This window comes from Larimichthys crocea, chromosome VIII (assembly GCF_000972845.2).
Source record: "Larimichthys crocea isolate SSNF chromosome VIII, L_crocea_2.0, whole genome shotgun sequence".
Taxonomy (NCBI): Eukaryota; Metazoa; Chordata; class Actinopteri; family Sciaenidae; genus Larimichthys; species Larimichthys crocea.
Genome location: NC_040018.1, coordinates 6071197 through 6089425, shown reverse-complemented (window position 1 = coordinate 6089425; position 18229 = coordinate 6071197). Strand labels below are relative to the sequence as shown.

General features: G+C 41.3%; 1 protein-coding gene across 1 annotated transcript in view; it reads left to right on the top strand.

Annotated features, from left to right (window-relative positions):
• LOC104922755 (protein kinase C-binding protein NELL1) overlaps positions 1-18229 on the top strand; it is a 269223-nt gene that overhangs the window by 98049 nt on the left and 152945 nt on the right. The window contains exons 8-12 of the mRNA XM_027281540.1: positions 7265-7399; positions 8424-8526; positions 10619-10692; positions 15388-15487; positions 18034-18162. Of these exons, the coding sequence (XP_027137341.1) occupies positions 7265-7399; positions 8424-8526; positions 10619-10692; positions 15388-15487; positions 18034-18162 (541 nt within the window). The remainder of the gene's footprint in view (positions 1-7264; positions 7400-8423; positions 8527-10618; positions 10693-15387; positions 15488-18033; positions 18163-18229) is intronic.

Genomic DNA, 18229 nt, shown 5'->3' with positions numbered 1-18229 from the left:
GATGGAAAAAAACACACGTGCACACACACACACACACACACACACAGTGAAGTACAAACAGGGTCCAGAGAGGTGTCTGGAAACGGCGACTGCATCATGACAACAGGAGGCTAACAGGCAATGTGCATTCTGCCCCGGAGCCACGGGGGAGAGCTTAGACCATTTATAAGACTGAACATCTGCATAAATTTGTGTGTGTGTGTGTGTGTGATTGACTGTGTGTGATTCAGTGCGTGCCTCTATGTGCATGAGCGAGTGCTATCAGGTGGGAGTGAATAAAGCAAGGACACCTCAGCGGGCGGACGAGCTATAGAATAATTTCTAGCGTAAATAAGGGTGAAATGAAGAACATTACCCCACCGCTGTGTCAATGCCTTTCCCTTTCACGCGAACACACCTCGACCTATTGCCACCTGACCTCAATGCACAAAGCGCAGCGGGGAGGATGGAGTCAACTCCGGCGTTAAATAGCTTCTGTGGAGAATATAGGAATTCAGCATGCAGTGAATAATTGCTTGCTCCTGTGTGTGTGTGTGTGTGTGTGTGTGTGTGTGTGTGTGTGTGTGTGTGTGTGTCAAGGCGAGGTGAGATGACAATAAGATCCGCTGTGTGTGCACTAGCATGGCGTCTTTTGCATGCATTATACCTGTGTGTTTGTTTGTGACATGAATCCCAAGCATATGTTTATGCCAGCACGCGTAGAAGCAACTCAATACCACATTCTTGTCCAATATATATATATATATATAGAAATATATATATTATATATATATATATAATATATATATATATATATAATATATAATATATATTATATATATTAAGCGTAATTTGACAGCACTAAATATATATATATATATATATATATAATATATAAATATATTAGTGCTGTCAAAATTAACGCGTTAATTTTGTCGATTAATTTTAAAGAATTAACGCGTTAAAAAAAATTAACGCAATTAACGCGGTTTTGGTTGTTACTTACTTCCGGTGGCGGCCGCCATTTTGGATGTGGCAAAGTAGAGCTTTGTTTCCCAGATATATTAGTGTGTGTGTCAATGAGTGTATAAGAGGCATTAACTTAAAGCCCTCACGGAGACTGCGCCCTGCGCGGTTGCCCACATTGCCCACAGCTAAAACCGGCCCTGCTTGTATTAGTTTACGAGCAGATCTGCCACATCCAATATGGCGGACATGTTAACGTATCGCAACAACGGACCAACCTGCTCAATGAGGCGTCTATGTATATATGTCTATGATCTATCCTAACTAAAGGAGACTCTATGTATATGTGTCTATGATCTATCCTAACTAAAGGAGAGTCTATGGCGGAAAGATGGATAAGGACTTTTAGGGGGAACATTTCATTTTAAAAAGTTGCCCGACGGCTCGTTGGACAAAAACAAGGCAATTTGCACAGTTTGCAAATCCGAATTTAAATTCCACAGAAGTAACACGACTTTAACATATCACCTCAAAGCAAAACACCCAGTCTACACTAGTGTGGCACTAGTCAGTATATTTCCTCATTCCGGCTTTTTTCTATTTGCACTGTGCATATGTGCACCTTAAGCCAATAAAATGAATGAATTTAAATATACTTTCTCTGTGTTTATTCTACATTAATTTGATCATTTTACATAAATAAATATTCATTATAAGCTTCAGTCTCAGAAAAATGCATTTAATTTATTGATACATTTATTGATAGATTAATCGCGATTAATCGCGATTAATTATAGAAATTTTTGTGATTAATTAGTTAATTTTTTTTAATCGATTGACAGCCCTAATTTATATATAAATATATAAAAACCTTCATGGGTGTGTAACCACGTCGATAGTTGCTCACATTTCGCTTCTAATGGAAGTGATGTAGGAATTCTGTCTGTGGTGCTCACAGCTTTGTAAAATTAGATTTTCACAACCAACAGCAACATCAACCTTTACAATTGTTGCCTCTTCTTACTCTGGATTATCCACAGACCTCTGTGTCAACAGATTTTTTTTCTCAACAACTCTTTAAACGAAAAAAAGTTCTAATAAACATGGTTGACGGCAAAAATAAGAGGTAGAAACCGTCTGAAACCGAATCTGCCTGCATGGCTCGGTGCTGCTTATTATGGCTGAACCGACCCATTAATACTTGTATATCATCACTGTCCTGCGAAAGTAATCTACTTCTTTTAACTACTCATGCAAGGCAGCTGATAGATATCCAGAACCCTGTCAAACAACTAAAAATTAATTGTCACGAAGGCTGTTTCTCTATTCGGCATTTTGAGTCTTCATAGCAGAGCAGACATCAATTATGCCACTGATGTATACTTTGCTTAGTATAGCTATCTGAATATATGATACATAACTTTATTATTCTCCCCCGTGGCTACTGCAGTTGATTTCCTTATGTCTAAGCCATGAAAGCAGCTTAGAGTCTCCCAGTGTTCTTAGTCATAACAGAGGATTTGAGGTCCATGTGTCAGCGGTAGAATTGTTTGCTATTACCGCAGAAGTGAGTTGCCCCCAAAGTAGCTCCCTATGCACTTATAGCAGCTTAACATGGGAGGGTGCATTCCTGTGCTTACTTTAGGGTTGGAGTTCAAAACAAGCTTTTAGATGATTTATGAAAAACGGAAGTTTATTTTAGAGAGTTTAAGGACGCCTGCACTCTTTGCCCTAAAGTATGATGTTTTGGCGGAAGTGTTTCCTGAGTCGCTGAGATCACAAGTGCAGTTGTCAGACTAAAACAGGATGTATAGTTCTGTGTTAAGGGGTTTATGCAGGCAGGGTTATGAAGCATTGTTATTGTGCACTTCTTAAAAAAGGTTGGATACATGAGACTAGTGTTGCAGTGTCAATAGGTAGATCCAACACTGTACTATATATAAAAACCTTCATCTTACAAACCTTTATCAGTGCCCAGGCTGCCGTCAACTCCTTGTGTAAGCATCTTGATTAAGATGCAAGTGGAAAAATACCAGAATTTTCCTTCACTTTAACAAAATTCTGATACAGACACACAACCATTGTGCTAATCAAATTTGCCAATGTATAGTGAGCCTCAAGATGCTCGGTTAAGTGCCAAAACCAAACAGCGACAGTGAAGTGAACCCGATGTGGAAGTACCAGCAACTGCAGTACCTGGAACGGCCACTTGAGGCTGGCTGCAGAACATCTCCAGAAACACACATGTTAAAAAACCCAACTTCACAGCAGAAATAAACATGTTTGCAGCCTGGTACAAAAAAACAAGCCAAGTTATGCATAATTAACAGCGTGGCCGCTTTGATTGACGTTTTGGTGCCGTTACAGATGGCTATTTTAAAGCAACCAGGTGTCATTCGGCCCAATGATCCACGTCTTTGCTGATTTTTAGATTAGGCGGGAGACTAAAGAAGCAGGATTATCAACAGATTTTGAACTTGAAAAAATGCTCTTCAGAAACCTACAGGTTACATCACGCATTCCTTATTCTGCCAGTGGTCAAAACCATAAAAAAACATTTCATGACTGTTTCCAGCATTCTTTGCTGTGTGGACTTTTCTGTTTGTTTGGATATTAACTTAAGCTTACTTTGAAGGCTGAAAGAGAGAAGGACTCCCCAACCACATCATTACTTTGACTTAGATTTTAAGATGGATTGATCTGTTAAGCCTTCAAACGTTTCGGAGTCTCAGCGTGTGTTTGTTTCATTGTTACAGATAAAAAAAATGATAATCGTTTGATGGCAGACATCCCAGATCTGGATTACAAACAAAATTTAATTAATTGCTTGTTGGCCCATGACTGATAGGTCTCCAGAATTTCATGGATATTCACGTCATACCTGTTTGACACATCCCTCAGACATGCAGTCAAGCGAATATAATTCATTGCAACAATTGCACTCCTTGCCCTTCTTCCTTTGGACTTTATCTTCAGCTGTTGTTTCATTATTTCACTCATGTGTCTCTGCCTCATGTATCAACAATAGGAGATACATGCCTGTTAGCCTCTTGACTCCTTTGTGCAGTATCACTGTGCCATTTGATGCTGACGCTGTACAGGAAAGGGATTCCTCTGTGGAGCCTCAAGGCAGCCTCCCAGTCTTTGAAATTGTATTTCAAACATTTTGTTTAGTGCTTTGACAGGACACATCTTTACTGCTCACAGCTCTCCTGCAAGCCAAAAAAAAAAAGCCTCAGTGACATCCAGCATTTTTTCCTTTTTACTGAGAAGCCTCTATCATTTCACAGCTAGTCTTCCCCTCTGACACCGTGGTCTGGGCAGGTCTCAGAGGAGCAGAGGGGGATGTGGAGGCAGAGCAGCCTCGAGTGTCTTAAGTGGACCTACAGTTTCTAAGTTGACCTACGCTGCTCAGATCAATTGCACATTTTCGAAACCCCCAACACCTTTCTAGCAGGACTTGATTGTTTATATGTGGGTGAGACAGTACTCGTATTTTATAGATAAATGAACTCGTACAGTATATAGTGTAACCACTCAGCTCTTACTCTGGGTCATAAGTGAGCTTTAACAGATACGGTGGGCTGTTTTTTTTCAGTGAGTATCTTGTAGTTAAATAAAAACTTAACCTTAATGGAGGCTCATTTCCAACGCCATACTGTATGTGGTTGCGTTGAGTGATGTCATGGAAACAATGTGATTGGATATTTGGTTGCTTACAAAATTAATTTTCTGTCACAGCTGTATCAACAAAGATGACAGATTATCAATACCAAACCTTTTCCAAAATGTCAACATGAACCCTTCCTGCACCTGACTAGATGACTCACTGCTACTAACACTACAATGTCCTATTGTTGGTATAAAAATGTGTCATAAGAATTTATTTAAACTCCGACTGAGCTGATTATAGTTCAGCTGAAGTTCACTGAAGAAACTATTTTAAATGAATCTCACCTGTGTTCCAGAGTTTTAATTAAAACATTAGTCAGTTTCATGATTTAAACTAAAGTTGAATATTAGTTTAATTATCATAAAATACAGTAAAGACCAGAATGAATGAGTTACAGATCTAAAATATGATTGGAAAGAGCGTATTAATAGCCCAGAATGACTTTCCACCTGTTATTACATTTAATCTAATGCTAAGAAATCCTTTTTCTGCTGAGTTTTGTCAGACACTCTGCCCCTTAAAAAAAAGAAAATGAAACTTGATTTGGTTGACTTCCTTTCATTGTCAGTTAAGACACAGGTCAGCAGTCAGCATAATACCTATATTTGTACATATATTTACATTTGCATTTTGAAACTTGATTATTTTATTTTTTTTCTCTTCTAATTTTTCCATTTGTTTGTTATGCACCAATAACACCGAGACAAATTCTATGTAAGTAAAAACCTACTTGGCAATAAATCTGAGTGCGATTCTGATGTTTCTTACAAAACATATTTGGCTTTGAATATGGGTTATCTACCATAAAAGTGGCCCAGCTCAAGTTAAGCTTATTGTAAGAAGTCTGGCTTGAATGGTAAATGGACTGTACTTATATAGCACCAACTGCTCATTAGTTTTAGGAGCTAACCATTCATACACATTCACACACCGATGGCGCAGCTTTCGGGGGCAATTTGGGGTTCAGTATCTTGCCCAAGGACACTTCGACATGCAGACTGGAGGGGATCGAATCGCTGATCTTCTGATTAGTGGACGACCCGCTCTACCTCCAAGACACAGCCGCACCTGACTTAACAAACTAGACCTTCTTAAAGCCAACTCAGCGCTAATCAAAGACCAAGTCTGATCAGATTCTGGTTTAGTCTGGTTAAATTGATATAGTAAGACAATACTGAAATATTCATGCCCAGAATACAGCGATGTAATACAGCGAAAGAAATTCTCTGGCAGCAGCCAGTTGTGAGAAAACGTAAAACTGACCCACGAGGCTAAAGCCTCGGACCAACTTGTTAAACGGGTTCCTCGCAGTGCATTGTGCACACAATATGTTGACTGGGATACTTTGCACATACATACAGACTGACGGAAATACGAGTGAGCAATGGGGTGCAGCTGCTGTCAAAAAATGATACATTTCACATTTACAACAAGGTAATTTATGTTCACAGTTCAGCAGGAGGGGTGGAACTGTCAGGAAAGAAAAACCACTGTGTTCCTGTGTGACAGATTGACTGTAACACTGCATCAGCCTGAAGTGAAGCTAAACCTGAAAACTAACCAGAGCAATTGGCGAACTATTGACATGTGGGAACAGGAGACGCAGGTCTACCTTCTGCGAGGATCATGGTTTATTCATTCATTCATTCATTCATTGATACCTACTGCTCATACAGTTATCAGTAAAGCAAAGGGCCTGACCTGTCCCTGGATGTCCAACACATATGTGGGCCTATGTCTTATATCTTGTGTCATTGTATAATTTATTTAATGTGTAACTCATTATTTATTAAATTAATTTTCTATAAACTTAACTTTTGACTTACAGCGTTATTCAGGTAAAAAAGAAAGTCACTGGTAAACTCACTCATTGCCTTCCTGACGGGTCAATGTTACAGGAAATCTGGTAACTCAGCTCAGCCTGCCCTGGACCAGGTTCATTTCCAAAATACGTTGCCATAGTAACAGAGTTTGAACCGTGTTGAATTGCTTGAAAATTAGTCAGACTACATAAAATAAGCCCGCCGTCGCTTCGTGGAGCAGGTCTAAGGTTGTTTATCTTGTCAAAGGTGACACAAGACAGACAGGACCCCATTCCACTTGTTGTTTCCCTCAAACCCGTGACACGATGAACAAAAACAACAAACACATATTAAATCAAAATCTACAATCTAACATTCCTCTCAGCCTCGATAAATATTAAATCCTGATTTAAAGTTCCCAGATGGTGCGTCCCACCCTCTGTGCCCCCTCCATGTGACACTGTCTCTTGACACACTTGTCAATCAAAGATGCATCATTTCTGTTAGGAGACGACCATGAAAAAGGCCGAGCATTAAATAAGCCGAAGATGAAGGGCTGATCAGCGTGTAGAAATAAAAGAGGGGTGAGGCAGGATCGAGGCTGTCAGTCCTGTCTGTCATTTCTCAGTAGATTATAGCCTCGGGCCTGGAGCATGAGTTGAATGATGATCACTTATTATTCTGTGTGCCCTTCTAATGAGTCGCTCCCAGTGGAGCAGATCTCTGTGAAAAGCCGACCGAGGCACGCCGGAGGGCAAGGGGCCAGGGTACGGGGTTACCCCGGGTGCACACTCAGACTTCTGATTTAGTTCTGTGACTGTAGTGATTCTGTGCTCATCCTCAGTTGAACTACGCCGAGTCCAGGCTTACCCAGCTGGAGGGCTGTCACTGCGAGAGGACCTGCAACGCCAACGGCCTGGTCTACCGAGACAAGGAGCTGTGGGTGGAGCCGGAGAACTGCAGGAACTGTGCGTGTAAGGTGAGTGGTGAGAACAAAAAAAAATGACGAACATGGTTTGCAACTATCACACCTCAAAAAATTTAGTTCTTTCAACTATTCCAACCTTTTTCCAACAGTAAACTTAAAACCTGTAGAAATGTGTGTCTATATTGTGGAGGAAGTTACGACAACTTAGTTCCTCCCCTCCCACTTAGCTTCCTTAACTTGCCTTCCCATTAGACCTCCCTCTTTCCCGACTCCTGCGCCATCTCTCCCTGCCTCCATCCCCACCCCCTAATAAGCGGCCTCCTAATAAGCCTCCCTGCCTGCACTCATACTTAGGAGCCAGACTTTAAAATTCGTTGAATCAGGCCATCCCGGGCCCCCGGGGGAATTAGACTTGCTGCATCGTTGCACATCAAGCACAGGGTGGAGTTTAGTCGGTCTGATTTCCTCCCGTGGACATGCCATTAACTGATAACCGCGGCATCCTGGGGGAACCATTTCCGATGACTCATGAAATGAAGAGGCGCTCGCAGAGAGAGATATCAGCCTCAAAAATGAAGGCAGTCCTTCAGGGCCTGAATAAACTACCTGCTATCAGCGGGCCGCTCGCTTTCAGTATCCGCCATCCACCTCTCGATGATGAAGCTGTTATCTGATTGCGTGACATTATAATTTGTTTTTTTTTTTATGTGTAAATATGATAGCTTTCAGTGTCAGGCTGTGTTTCTGAAGTTCTGAACTGTTTTGAGCTGTTTGCATGGAGCACTAGCCATTCAGGGTTGGGTTTTATTGTAATTGCATTGGATGAAAGCATACATCATGTGTTATATATGTTTACTGTTGGGGTACAGTGAATGTTTTGTTCAGGTAGAGATATGAAATTCCATGGATGCTTGTGCTAATTTAAACTGAGACATCGAGGGAACTAGATGATGTGTACAATGTGGATTTTGTGGCAAGCGCCGCAAGCAAAGCTGTTCGCTCACAGGCAGAGTTGCATGTTTGCTGCTGATGTTTGCTAAAAGAATAAAAAATAATGACAATAATTTCCTTACAGAATGGTGTGGTGGAGTGTCGTAGGATTTTCTGTCCTCCGGCAAACTGCTCAGAGGATTCGCTGCCTGTACATGTTGACGGGACCTGCTGCAAGAAATGCAGACGTAAGTATCGGCAGCAAGAAGTCATTTGCACGACCAAACCTGTGAAACCTCTCACCCCAAAAATATAATAAACAGCAATATAAATAAACTGAGGTCAAATTAACTGTTGACACGGCCGCTCACTCATTTGTTTTTCTGCCAAACAGTATAAATAGATTAACGATGGCGAAGATTTAACTGTTTTGGTGTACATCTTCTCTGCTTTTTTGAAAATAATAATAAGTTGTATCTTTTCCTGACATTTTGTGGCAGTATGACAACATCAGGTCACCTCAATGTTGCTTTTTTAGAGAGAGGAGTCATTATTAGCACAACCACAAAGGTGGTCCCACAGTAATTTGGTACCCATTTAATTTCTGTCATGACAGGCCTACCTCCCACGATGAAAACCACTGTTCTAGATCCTTTAGCAGATGGTGAGATTGACTTGTCATTAAGGAGGCATTGATTGCTGTAATATGGTGCTGACAGTGCAACGGAGCAGGAGGGATGTTGCATAGCTTCCAATGAACTGAAGGAAATTTGATTTGAAAATTAAACGTTTGACAAAAGCATGTGTAGTTTATCAATCAATGAATCCCTCCTCCGATCAGTGTTTGTCGTATCTTAGCAACCAGGCACAACTGTCAAACATGCTGAAACAATGGGATTGTATTAAGTAAGACCCAGTATATCAACAGCATTCCCAGCTTACTATCTTACAACCTACAGTAACCTTATGTTTCCAGATTTTGAGTGTTTCAGCCAAATCATGGAGTTTCATCGTGGATCTGGTCTTACCAAACCTTCAGACTTTTTGCAGTGTCATGGCACCTTCTGGATATTTGCTTTGAGACCATCATTATTCTCACAACCACAAACAGAATCTTGATTCTATTTGATCAGCATTGCCCAGTTTGACAGGCCGATGAACCCAACAAACTTACTGAGAATGAGTTGTCAACACAAGGTGGCAAAGCATTTCCTGCTTCATCGTCTATTTTACTCTAAATGGGACCATCATTTACAAAATGAACATCATACTGCCTGGAAGAAGACTTGAAACTCGTGAATGAGGTCATAAATTCATTAGAAAACAGTTTACTGAGGTAATAAATCAAGTGAGAAGTAGGCAGATTTCCCCTTAGGGCTTCATACATTTAGATTTGGATGGATCCACCCCCTGATGGCCATTTAAAAGAAAAACAGGTTTAAGACACTTCCTTGTTGGCTTCACTTCTCAGATCCAGAAGCTCTTTCTGTTAATTATATACTATAAATATAGAAAAATGTCTTAATTCCATGCTATTTCATGCTTTTGAAGGAGGCTAGTAAGGCCTTCTACAACCAGAAGCACTCTAGATCCAAACACAAGGTCTTGTTGTTTGTGGCTGATGTTCTTCTGGCACAATAAAAAAAAACCAGAGCAAGCTTTTCTGTGAGAGCAAAGATCACAGTCTCCTGATTTCCATGGACGCTGAAATGGAGGCACTATTTCTAGTATAAAGCACACAGGGGTCTGCTAACTGCTCACAGACCCACGGACAACTGTGTCTGTCTTGTTACACTGCAAAACCACTAAATCCCAGAAGTATAGTTCATCTTTGAATAATTCCAGCCCTCCTCTGCCTCCCTTCATCCCTCCGCTCGCTCCGTCTTCCTCCTCTTCCTCCCCTGTGAACATCAGAGGTCTGGCACAGACGAACGAGGGAGCAGCGCTCCAGAGTTGCGACTGAGCGCTGCACAGTCCTACACCCTGGAGAGGAGAAAAGCAGGACTTCATATCATATGCTTCATTTTCTATTTCTGCTATCGCCAGAGGAATATGCAGAAGGGTCTCCTCTGTTGTATTCTTAATGCGCTGTTACACTTCCTCTCTGCACACTAGCCAAGAACAACTTTGTTTCTAACGGAATTAAGTATGCAGAACTTCAGTCTGAAAACTTTTTTCCTTTTTTTCTCGCAGGCAATCTCAAAAGCATTTTACGCTATTGTTGAAAGAACCGAACGAGCTGATGAATTAGCTGAGGAATTATTCGATTTCTGATCGTTACCGTACTTTATAAATAGATTGTTACTGAGGCAATGATGTTCTCTTTATCTCCCCCCACAGCGAAGTGTACCTACATGGGCCAGACCTTTTCTGAAGGCAAGCGCTTTCTATCCAGGAGCTGCAGGGAATGCAAGGTAACACGCATTCTTATGAATTCATCCTCCAGTATTTAGCCTTGACTGTACAATGAGATCACCATGCAGCACTTCTCCTTCACCATAAATGTGTAATGATCGTGTGTGGTGTTGGTGGACTTCTTCGTGTTATTCAATTAGCAAGCAAGGCCTTATTAGTTTCCACCTCCCTCCCCCCAATCTGCCTTTTTTCATCTCTCTAATGGCGAGATAGCCAGGTAATTAGAATAACGTATGAACACAGCTACAACAAAGGCCTGATTTGAATTGGAGCTTCATCACTGTGTGGGTTATAATTAAAGTCATTATTCCAGTTCAGCGTAGAACAGAGGTTAGCTTTTTTCACTGAGAAGTAATTTATCTTCAAAATAAGACTATGTTAAGGAGAAAATTTGCGTCGTATGCATGTAATTGCTTACAAAGAAACACACAGTGGATTCCTGGACCCATTATTAGCGAAACATCATTATATTGCTTGTAGGTTTTGTTTCAAGCAATTACAGCCATCCTTTGCTCCAGGATGTGAACCCTGCTAAATGACTAATTTGTAGACAAATGATTTTTAGTAGGGGTTTGAAAATGTTTCTGCGGTGTCTGGCTCATGGCAGTCTATAAATCTCAGCTGTATGTTTCATCATGTGTGCATGTGACCTTGATTGTGGATATCGAGAGACAACATTAGGCTATTCATGGATGATGCGTGAAATCAAACAGATTAATCTGGTCCACAGTCAAAGCCATCAATCTCAATTCAAAGGTCTATATTGGTGGTAGGTGGAATTGTGTCTCTATAAATAGGTAACATGCAGCAAATCAAAATAAATGACATAAAAAATTCATGTTTTAAAATTGAGTCTCTTCCCTTCAGGAGGCAGGCATTAATATGGAGGACAGATATTCAATGAAATTATGTTTTAAATTAGTTTTTACAGCCAGTGTGTTAATTTACTGTAATTCTTGTTGCAAAAAAATGGTTTTCTGCCAGAAAACGAAGAAGTGTCTCGGAGTCTTGTTCATGAGTGATGGGAAAATGGAGAAAATTGGAAATTGATGCGGCGTCAGCAGTACTGTGGAAGGCAAAGCTCCTAATTTTCCAGGCCATCTTACGTTCCAACCTTCACCTATGGTCATGAACCTTTGGTAGTGACAAAACAAATGAGATCGTGGATAGAAGCAGCCAAACTGAGCTTCCATAGCCGGGTAGCTGGGCTCAGTTTTAGAGATAGGGTGAGGAGCTCAGAGTACATGTTTGGTTCAGGCATGGATGGTGATGGATGCAAAAAATTCTAGTAGAAAAATTTTTGTAGAGATACTAAGATGCAGCTAGACTCAAACTTCTCAATTTCACCCTCCTGCATGGAAGTCAGATGCATTACATAACCTGACCTCTATATTCTCACATACTACTGCATTGGCACTGGACACTGTCATTGCATGTACACTGTGTGCTGTAAATATATCCCAGAGGGCTCAATGAGTAACGTGTGGGCAGACAACAGAGTGAAAACATAAGGAAGAGTTTAAGGTTTGTACCTGACCTTGTGTTCTGTAAAAGTCCAAGAAAGTTTGCGTACTTTCATTTTTATCTCCAGCATATCAAAGAAGCATTTTTTCGTGAACATAGTTTTACAAAGTAATTAATGGTTCTAATGTTTGGTATGGTATAAATGTGCTTCATTTCAAGCAACATTATGGCACAGCGCTGTTGTAACTACGAACAGCTGGACACGAGCGTTCGCTATGATTGCATTACTTCTGATTTGACAACTTTACTGTTAGCAGCCAAAAATCAAGGTGAGCCAATATTACTTCGCCTCTCAAAGTACATCCATTAAAAGTGCTTATTGTTGCCGCTGACCGGCTCAGACTGTTAGTGTCCTGACAACATTCTGGAAAGGATCCCTACGGAGATTAACTTTCTGATTAATAGCGGACAGGTTGCAGGGGAAATATGGTGAAATTAAAGAGAGATGCTGTGCACAATTACGCGTGAGACAAAGCAGCCTCTTCACTGATTAGTCAAATGTCCTGACTTGGTTGACGTGATCATTCAGGAACTAATATTAATTAATGTTTTCTGTTCTTCTGCACATTCAAAAGGTCACACAAACAGTTCAGGTTCATACGACACAATTGTTTGTTTGTTTGTAGTAAAGCTGCCGTTGATTGCCCTGATTAATCTTTTGTTTCCTCTGGAGAGTTTCCTCTGTCTTGTCAAGTAATTAAAGGTTTTAGCTGAATTAATATTTACTGTGACATTATTACACACTGAAAGATTCGAAAATGACTGAAAAAGACTCTAATCTGTAAACTAGATTATTAAAGAGAACAAATAAACACAAATAAAGTTTCACAAAAATCTGTGACATCGCTTGTTTTCGACTTATACGTTACACAGTTGTGGTCGACCTGCAACCAAAGGTTACATGGTGCAGAAACAGACGTGCAGGGCACATTACTAGTCAGTGCAACGATCAATATCATTATGAAGTTGTTATTTTAAGGTAGAAAAGTCCCATAATTGGGCTTTGAGACCTGCCTGACCTCTTGTGCAGCTTGTACTAATAGACTCCAGAGTACGGCCGTGTCTGGTAGAGTCACTGCATCTCAGAAATGAAACAGATCAATAAAACATTGACATATCTGATGGGAATGTAATGAAACTAAGACCGGCTCAAATTTTCATTCATGGTCCGGGTGCTTTTCTGAGACTCTTTGAATCACCTGAATGCCTTATTCTGCAACCTGCGTTAACAGGGTGATTTCTGCATGTAACTGGAATTAAGTGGCTGGTTGGCTGGCGGCTGAACAAATTGCACCTTGATCGGAGAGTCCGTGGGTTTTTTTTTTTTATCCTCTTTGAAAGAAACCGTTTCTTGTGTCCAGGTGTTGAATAACTGATTACAGTGTTTTCCCCCCACTGCAAAGTGCTTTCCTCTGCTCTTTTAAATATATTCTGACATTTCATAGTTGAGATTAAAGCTGATTAAAACAGTTTGACGTCTTATGAAGTTGTTATATCTAGAAATGCACGACATTGAAGAAAGTCGTACATAAGGGAGCACTCTCAGGGATTTCTCGGACTCAGTACCTCAGACTTTGAAAGGCATTGCGAGGACCACCGGAGCTCTGCCAGCCACATACCAGCCAGGCGGCTGCTGTGTGTATTTGTTTTAAAGGCCCAAGGGAAGATGACACAGAGCTCCATCTACCCCTTGTTTCGCTTCTTTGGTGGCACATATCTGCACCGTATACCTGCTATCTGTATTCATGTCCTCGTTGTAAATGTGATCAGCATGTACAGCCTTTACATTCCACCTTCTCTGTTGTCATGGCAGCCTCATTCAGTCAGGAGTATCTCAAAATACCCCATTTCTTTTCTCTCTTTTTTTTTGTAACATTTGAAAACATCCTTTTAAATGTGTGTTTGATTACATTTCAAAAGTGGTGTCATCCTCGCCCTCTTCTTCTCTTCTGTAGCTCTATATACATGCCTGTGTATGAGGTCAGTGAACTATGAAAACATTCATTAGATATAAACATAAATACATTTGGTTTGATTTTCAGGGTAAAAAGAAAAAAGCAATTAAAGACTGTCGAAGACAACAAAGCGAGCTTTCAGAGAGGGGTCATTATGTGACTTCTTGTAGCCACATGGTCAGTGTGTATAACACTGACATTATTCTGTAGTAAAATATTACTGATCAAGAGAGTTTATTTCAATAAAACCTTACTGGAGTCTTGTTTTTTTTATTAGGGATGTATTTTGATGAATGAAAGCTGAACGTGACACAATCAGCTTGACAGGAGAAAGAAAACTGTTGACATCTCCTTACAGAGAGCGAACCCAACAACCACAACGACAAGTTTAACATTAACCTGTCATCGGGTTACCTGTGAAATGTACTTTCCCCTGATTAAAGCAACGGTGCATCTAAAGATGATGGAAAGCTACCTGAACTCAGAACTCGAGTCATTTTTCATATTCACACACTCGAGCAGCACTCCATCGCTAACACTGGCTGAGGTGGACAAAACAAAGTAGAATACAGCAAAGAAAGGGTTGTATTTGGATCATTTGAGCCAAAACAGATCCATGGAAATATCCCTAATTGGCTCTGATACCAGGATCACATCTCTAGTGTCCATGCTGTACAACTTACTTACTCGTGTACTGCTGAAATGCACTAAATGAGGCAAATTATAAAAACTGCAGAGATATAACCCTTTTTTTTAGCATTTCTTATGGGACATGCCCTGCAAGGGTTGGTTTAGATTGTGTCAGAATGAACACATTTCAAAGATTTTGTACTCAAGTAATCCAGATTTTATATTTTTACAAGTACAAAGGGAAAAACATGGCTGGAATTTTACAAACATGCACGTTCCCAGTGTGATATTCACCAATGTATTGTTAGAAAAATGACTTATATAACAAAACAATATACCTACTTTAGAGTATGTCAGCAAGTTCTCACTTCATAAAGATAGTCTTTTCACATTTGGCATGTAAACCTAGGTTTAGGTTCGAAGAAGTGGGCCGGTGACTGGAGGACTGCTGCTTTGAGTCCTGGATCAGATCAGATTGTGAACCATATTTCCTCATATTGTTGTTTTTCTCGTCTCATTTAACATAGAGACCTACACCCGTTTGACCCCAGTGCTGAAACTGAAATGTTTTTTGTGTCCCTCCAGAACGGCCTGATGGTGAAAGTCACAGAAAACTGTCCGGAACTCAACTGTACCGTCAGTGAACAGATCTTACCAGACGGCAGATGTTGCAATGTTTGCAGAGGTATGTCTTATTTCTTGCTGCGCTTTTTCTCAGTCGCACGAATCACCTTTTTCTTTGGACTCGCAAGCACATGTCTCCCGCCAATGCGAGAAGTAAACACAGCCAGTCTGCCGGATGCTGATTCAGACTGCACCTCTTGCAAAAACTCCATTTCTCTCCCCCCTTTCCACATGGTATGAATGCTTCTTGGCTGGGGTACCTATCAGAGCAGATTGGTCTGTCTGCTATAGAGCACCTGCTATGCCAATTTGCCTGTACCCTGCTGCTTTGGCAGAGAGGTACACCAGGGTAAATAGCCACCGGTAATTCAGTAAATACATTGAATAAACAAACTGTAGGAGGCTGTCGGCTATAGAGCCATAATGAAAGGAACCCGGGACAGGTTCTGAACGAAGGAAATTGCACTCTCGTTTAGGCGAGATAAGCAGCGTGCCTTAGACTCACTGTATTCAGGGGAGATGAAAAGAAGGTAAAAGAGAAGGCAAGGAAAAGACAGAGGGAAGGGATGGGGAGGGGGAGAAAGATGAGAGAGGAAAGGTTAAGAGTGTAAAGACAGCGAGGAGAATGAGGGGGATGAAATATATTCGACCTGCGACGTTGAAAAGGAGTGAGAGTGAAGGAGAAAGGTGGGAAGGTTAGGAGAGGAGAGGGAGATAAAAGGTAAACAGAGGATAAGACTGAGGACAAAAGGGAGAAGGATGTGGACAGAGAAGAAGAGGTGCAGAGGAAAGGACAGCAGAGAGAGGAGAGAACTGTACTGAACAGATTAAAGTCACAGCTCCTCTTTCTTTCTTCACTCACCCACGGTCGCCAAAACTCAGAGCCAGTCATTATTTCCAATCCTTCTCCAGACTTCTCCTACAATGTGTGAGTCAGTACTTTGCCACCACTCTGAAATTCACTTGTGCCTCACTCAGGAGCCACAGAGCTCTGTTAAACTGGTAATTACACAATCGTCGCAAAGAGTTCCCACACGCTACGCTGTTTTTACTGAAATATGGCAAAAAAAAAACACAACATACACAACTGCAGTATGATATATTTTCTCTCCTTTCAGTGCTGTTTGCGGTCGGAGCAGAGCTCGACTCCACCAGAGACACACACTCATGCGCACGCTCGTGTTTGTTATTCCTTGTGTAGTCAGTCCTTTCGCATGTACACACTGTTCTGGTGGGGTGCTGCTGCTGTAGATGCTGGAAGGGGTGGAGGGTGGCGGTGGTGGTGAGAGAAGGAATAGTGCAGACACAGCTCTTTCCTCAGTAATGGCTCCCAAGGCTCCCCTGCCTCTCGGGGCTTTTATGTGCAGCCAGTCTGTCTTTCATTACAGGACATGATGGGCTACATCAGCTCATACTTACCGAGCAGGAGACAATCATCTCTCTGTCCATCTGCTTCCTTATCTGTCACACTCGTTCTTAGTATGTCTGTATGTCTGGAAACTGAGACTGGTTTGGTTCAGGTTTGACAAAAGATTGTACGGACGTGAAGTTCCTGTCCTGACACTGCAAACAAGCAGCGTTCTACAGTAATCCAAGTATTGGGATCATGGGTGCTAATAGACACATCCTGACTCATGCAACGCTGATCTCCGCTGAAGAAAACATGACTTTGAAACACATCTTTGAAATGGTGTAGCCTGTTTAATTCAGAGCTGTGTTCAGCTTAGATTCACAAGTTACAAAGGATTCAAATGGTGCTTTCAAACCGCTGCTGCAACGTGACCTACTCCCCTACACTTCGTTCAACCATCTGTTCAATACATTCCACACACAGTTTCCTCCAACAGAGCGCTAAATACTCTTCCTTCCTCTCACACTACCCATACTTTATACTATACCTCTTAAAGCTTAGCCAGAAGAAGCTTATTCAGAGGTTTATTTATTACATTTTTCTGTTCTCTTATGGTCCTTTTAAACACAATACGGTGCGCTTGCCGACTGGGCTCAGAGGCCAAACATCAACCTGGTTGAACTTTGGGCACTAGCACACCAGCGAATCCGTTCCATTGTGGCTCGACAATAGAAGTAATGGGTTTTGGAGTGCAGGGCTGCCGTTTCCACACTGTGTTACACTGAGGGGGCCATTATTTTGAAACTTCTTTGCTAGACGTGCAGCATCCTTTAGGTGTTGGCCATCCATGTGCCCACTGCAGGAGACACAATCTTTGGTTCTTTTGCTACCTGAGTTTCTAGGTTTGATGGTTGAAGCAGCAACGATGGTTTCTACAAGCGACCCTTAAAGCCAGCGCATCAACACAAAACACCCGAGGAACACACTGTCCTGTGCTACAGAGCGACACACTGACTCTCTGACTCCATTGGCTGGATGCACAACATCCCCAAAACTTTTATTATTGCACCAAATATAATGTAGCCATAAACATACATGCAGCTTCTTGTCATCCATAGTAATGTGTAATGTGTGTCTGCTTTTATATCTGTTGTGTGTTTGTGTCTTTCTGTACACAACTTTTCATGGCCTTCCTTGAACGAGCGAATTTTAAGACCAAAGTAAAAATCGAGACTTCCTTCGTTCCTCTCTTTCAGGTTATGACTTCTGCGCAGAGGGACTCATTTGTGGAGAAAACTCTGAGTGTAAAAACCGGAATACTAAAGCTGAGTGTGAATGCAAGAGTGGCTATGCCTCCATCCACGGGGATTCTACTTACTGTGAAGGTAGGACCGTACTTTACCCAGCTCAGGCTGAGCCGGGGCTCATGATGGGATGTTAAAAAGCGGTATG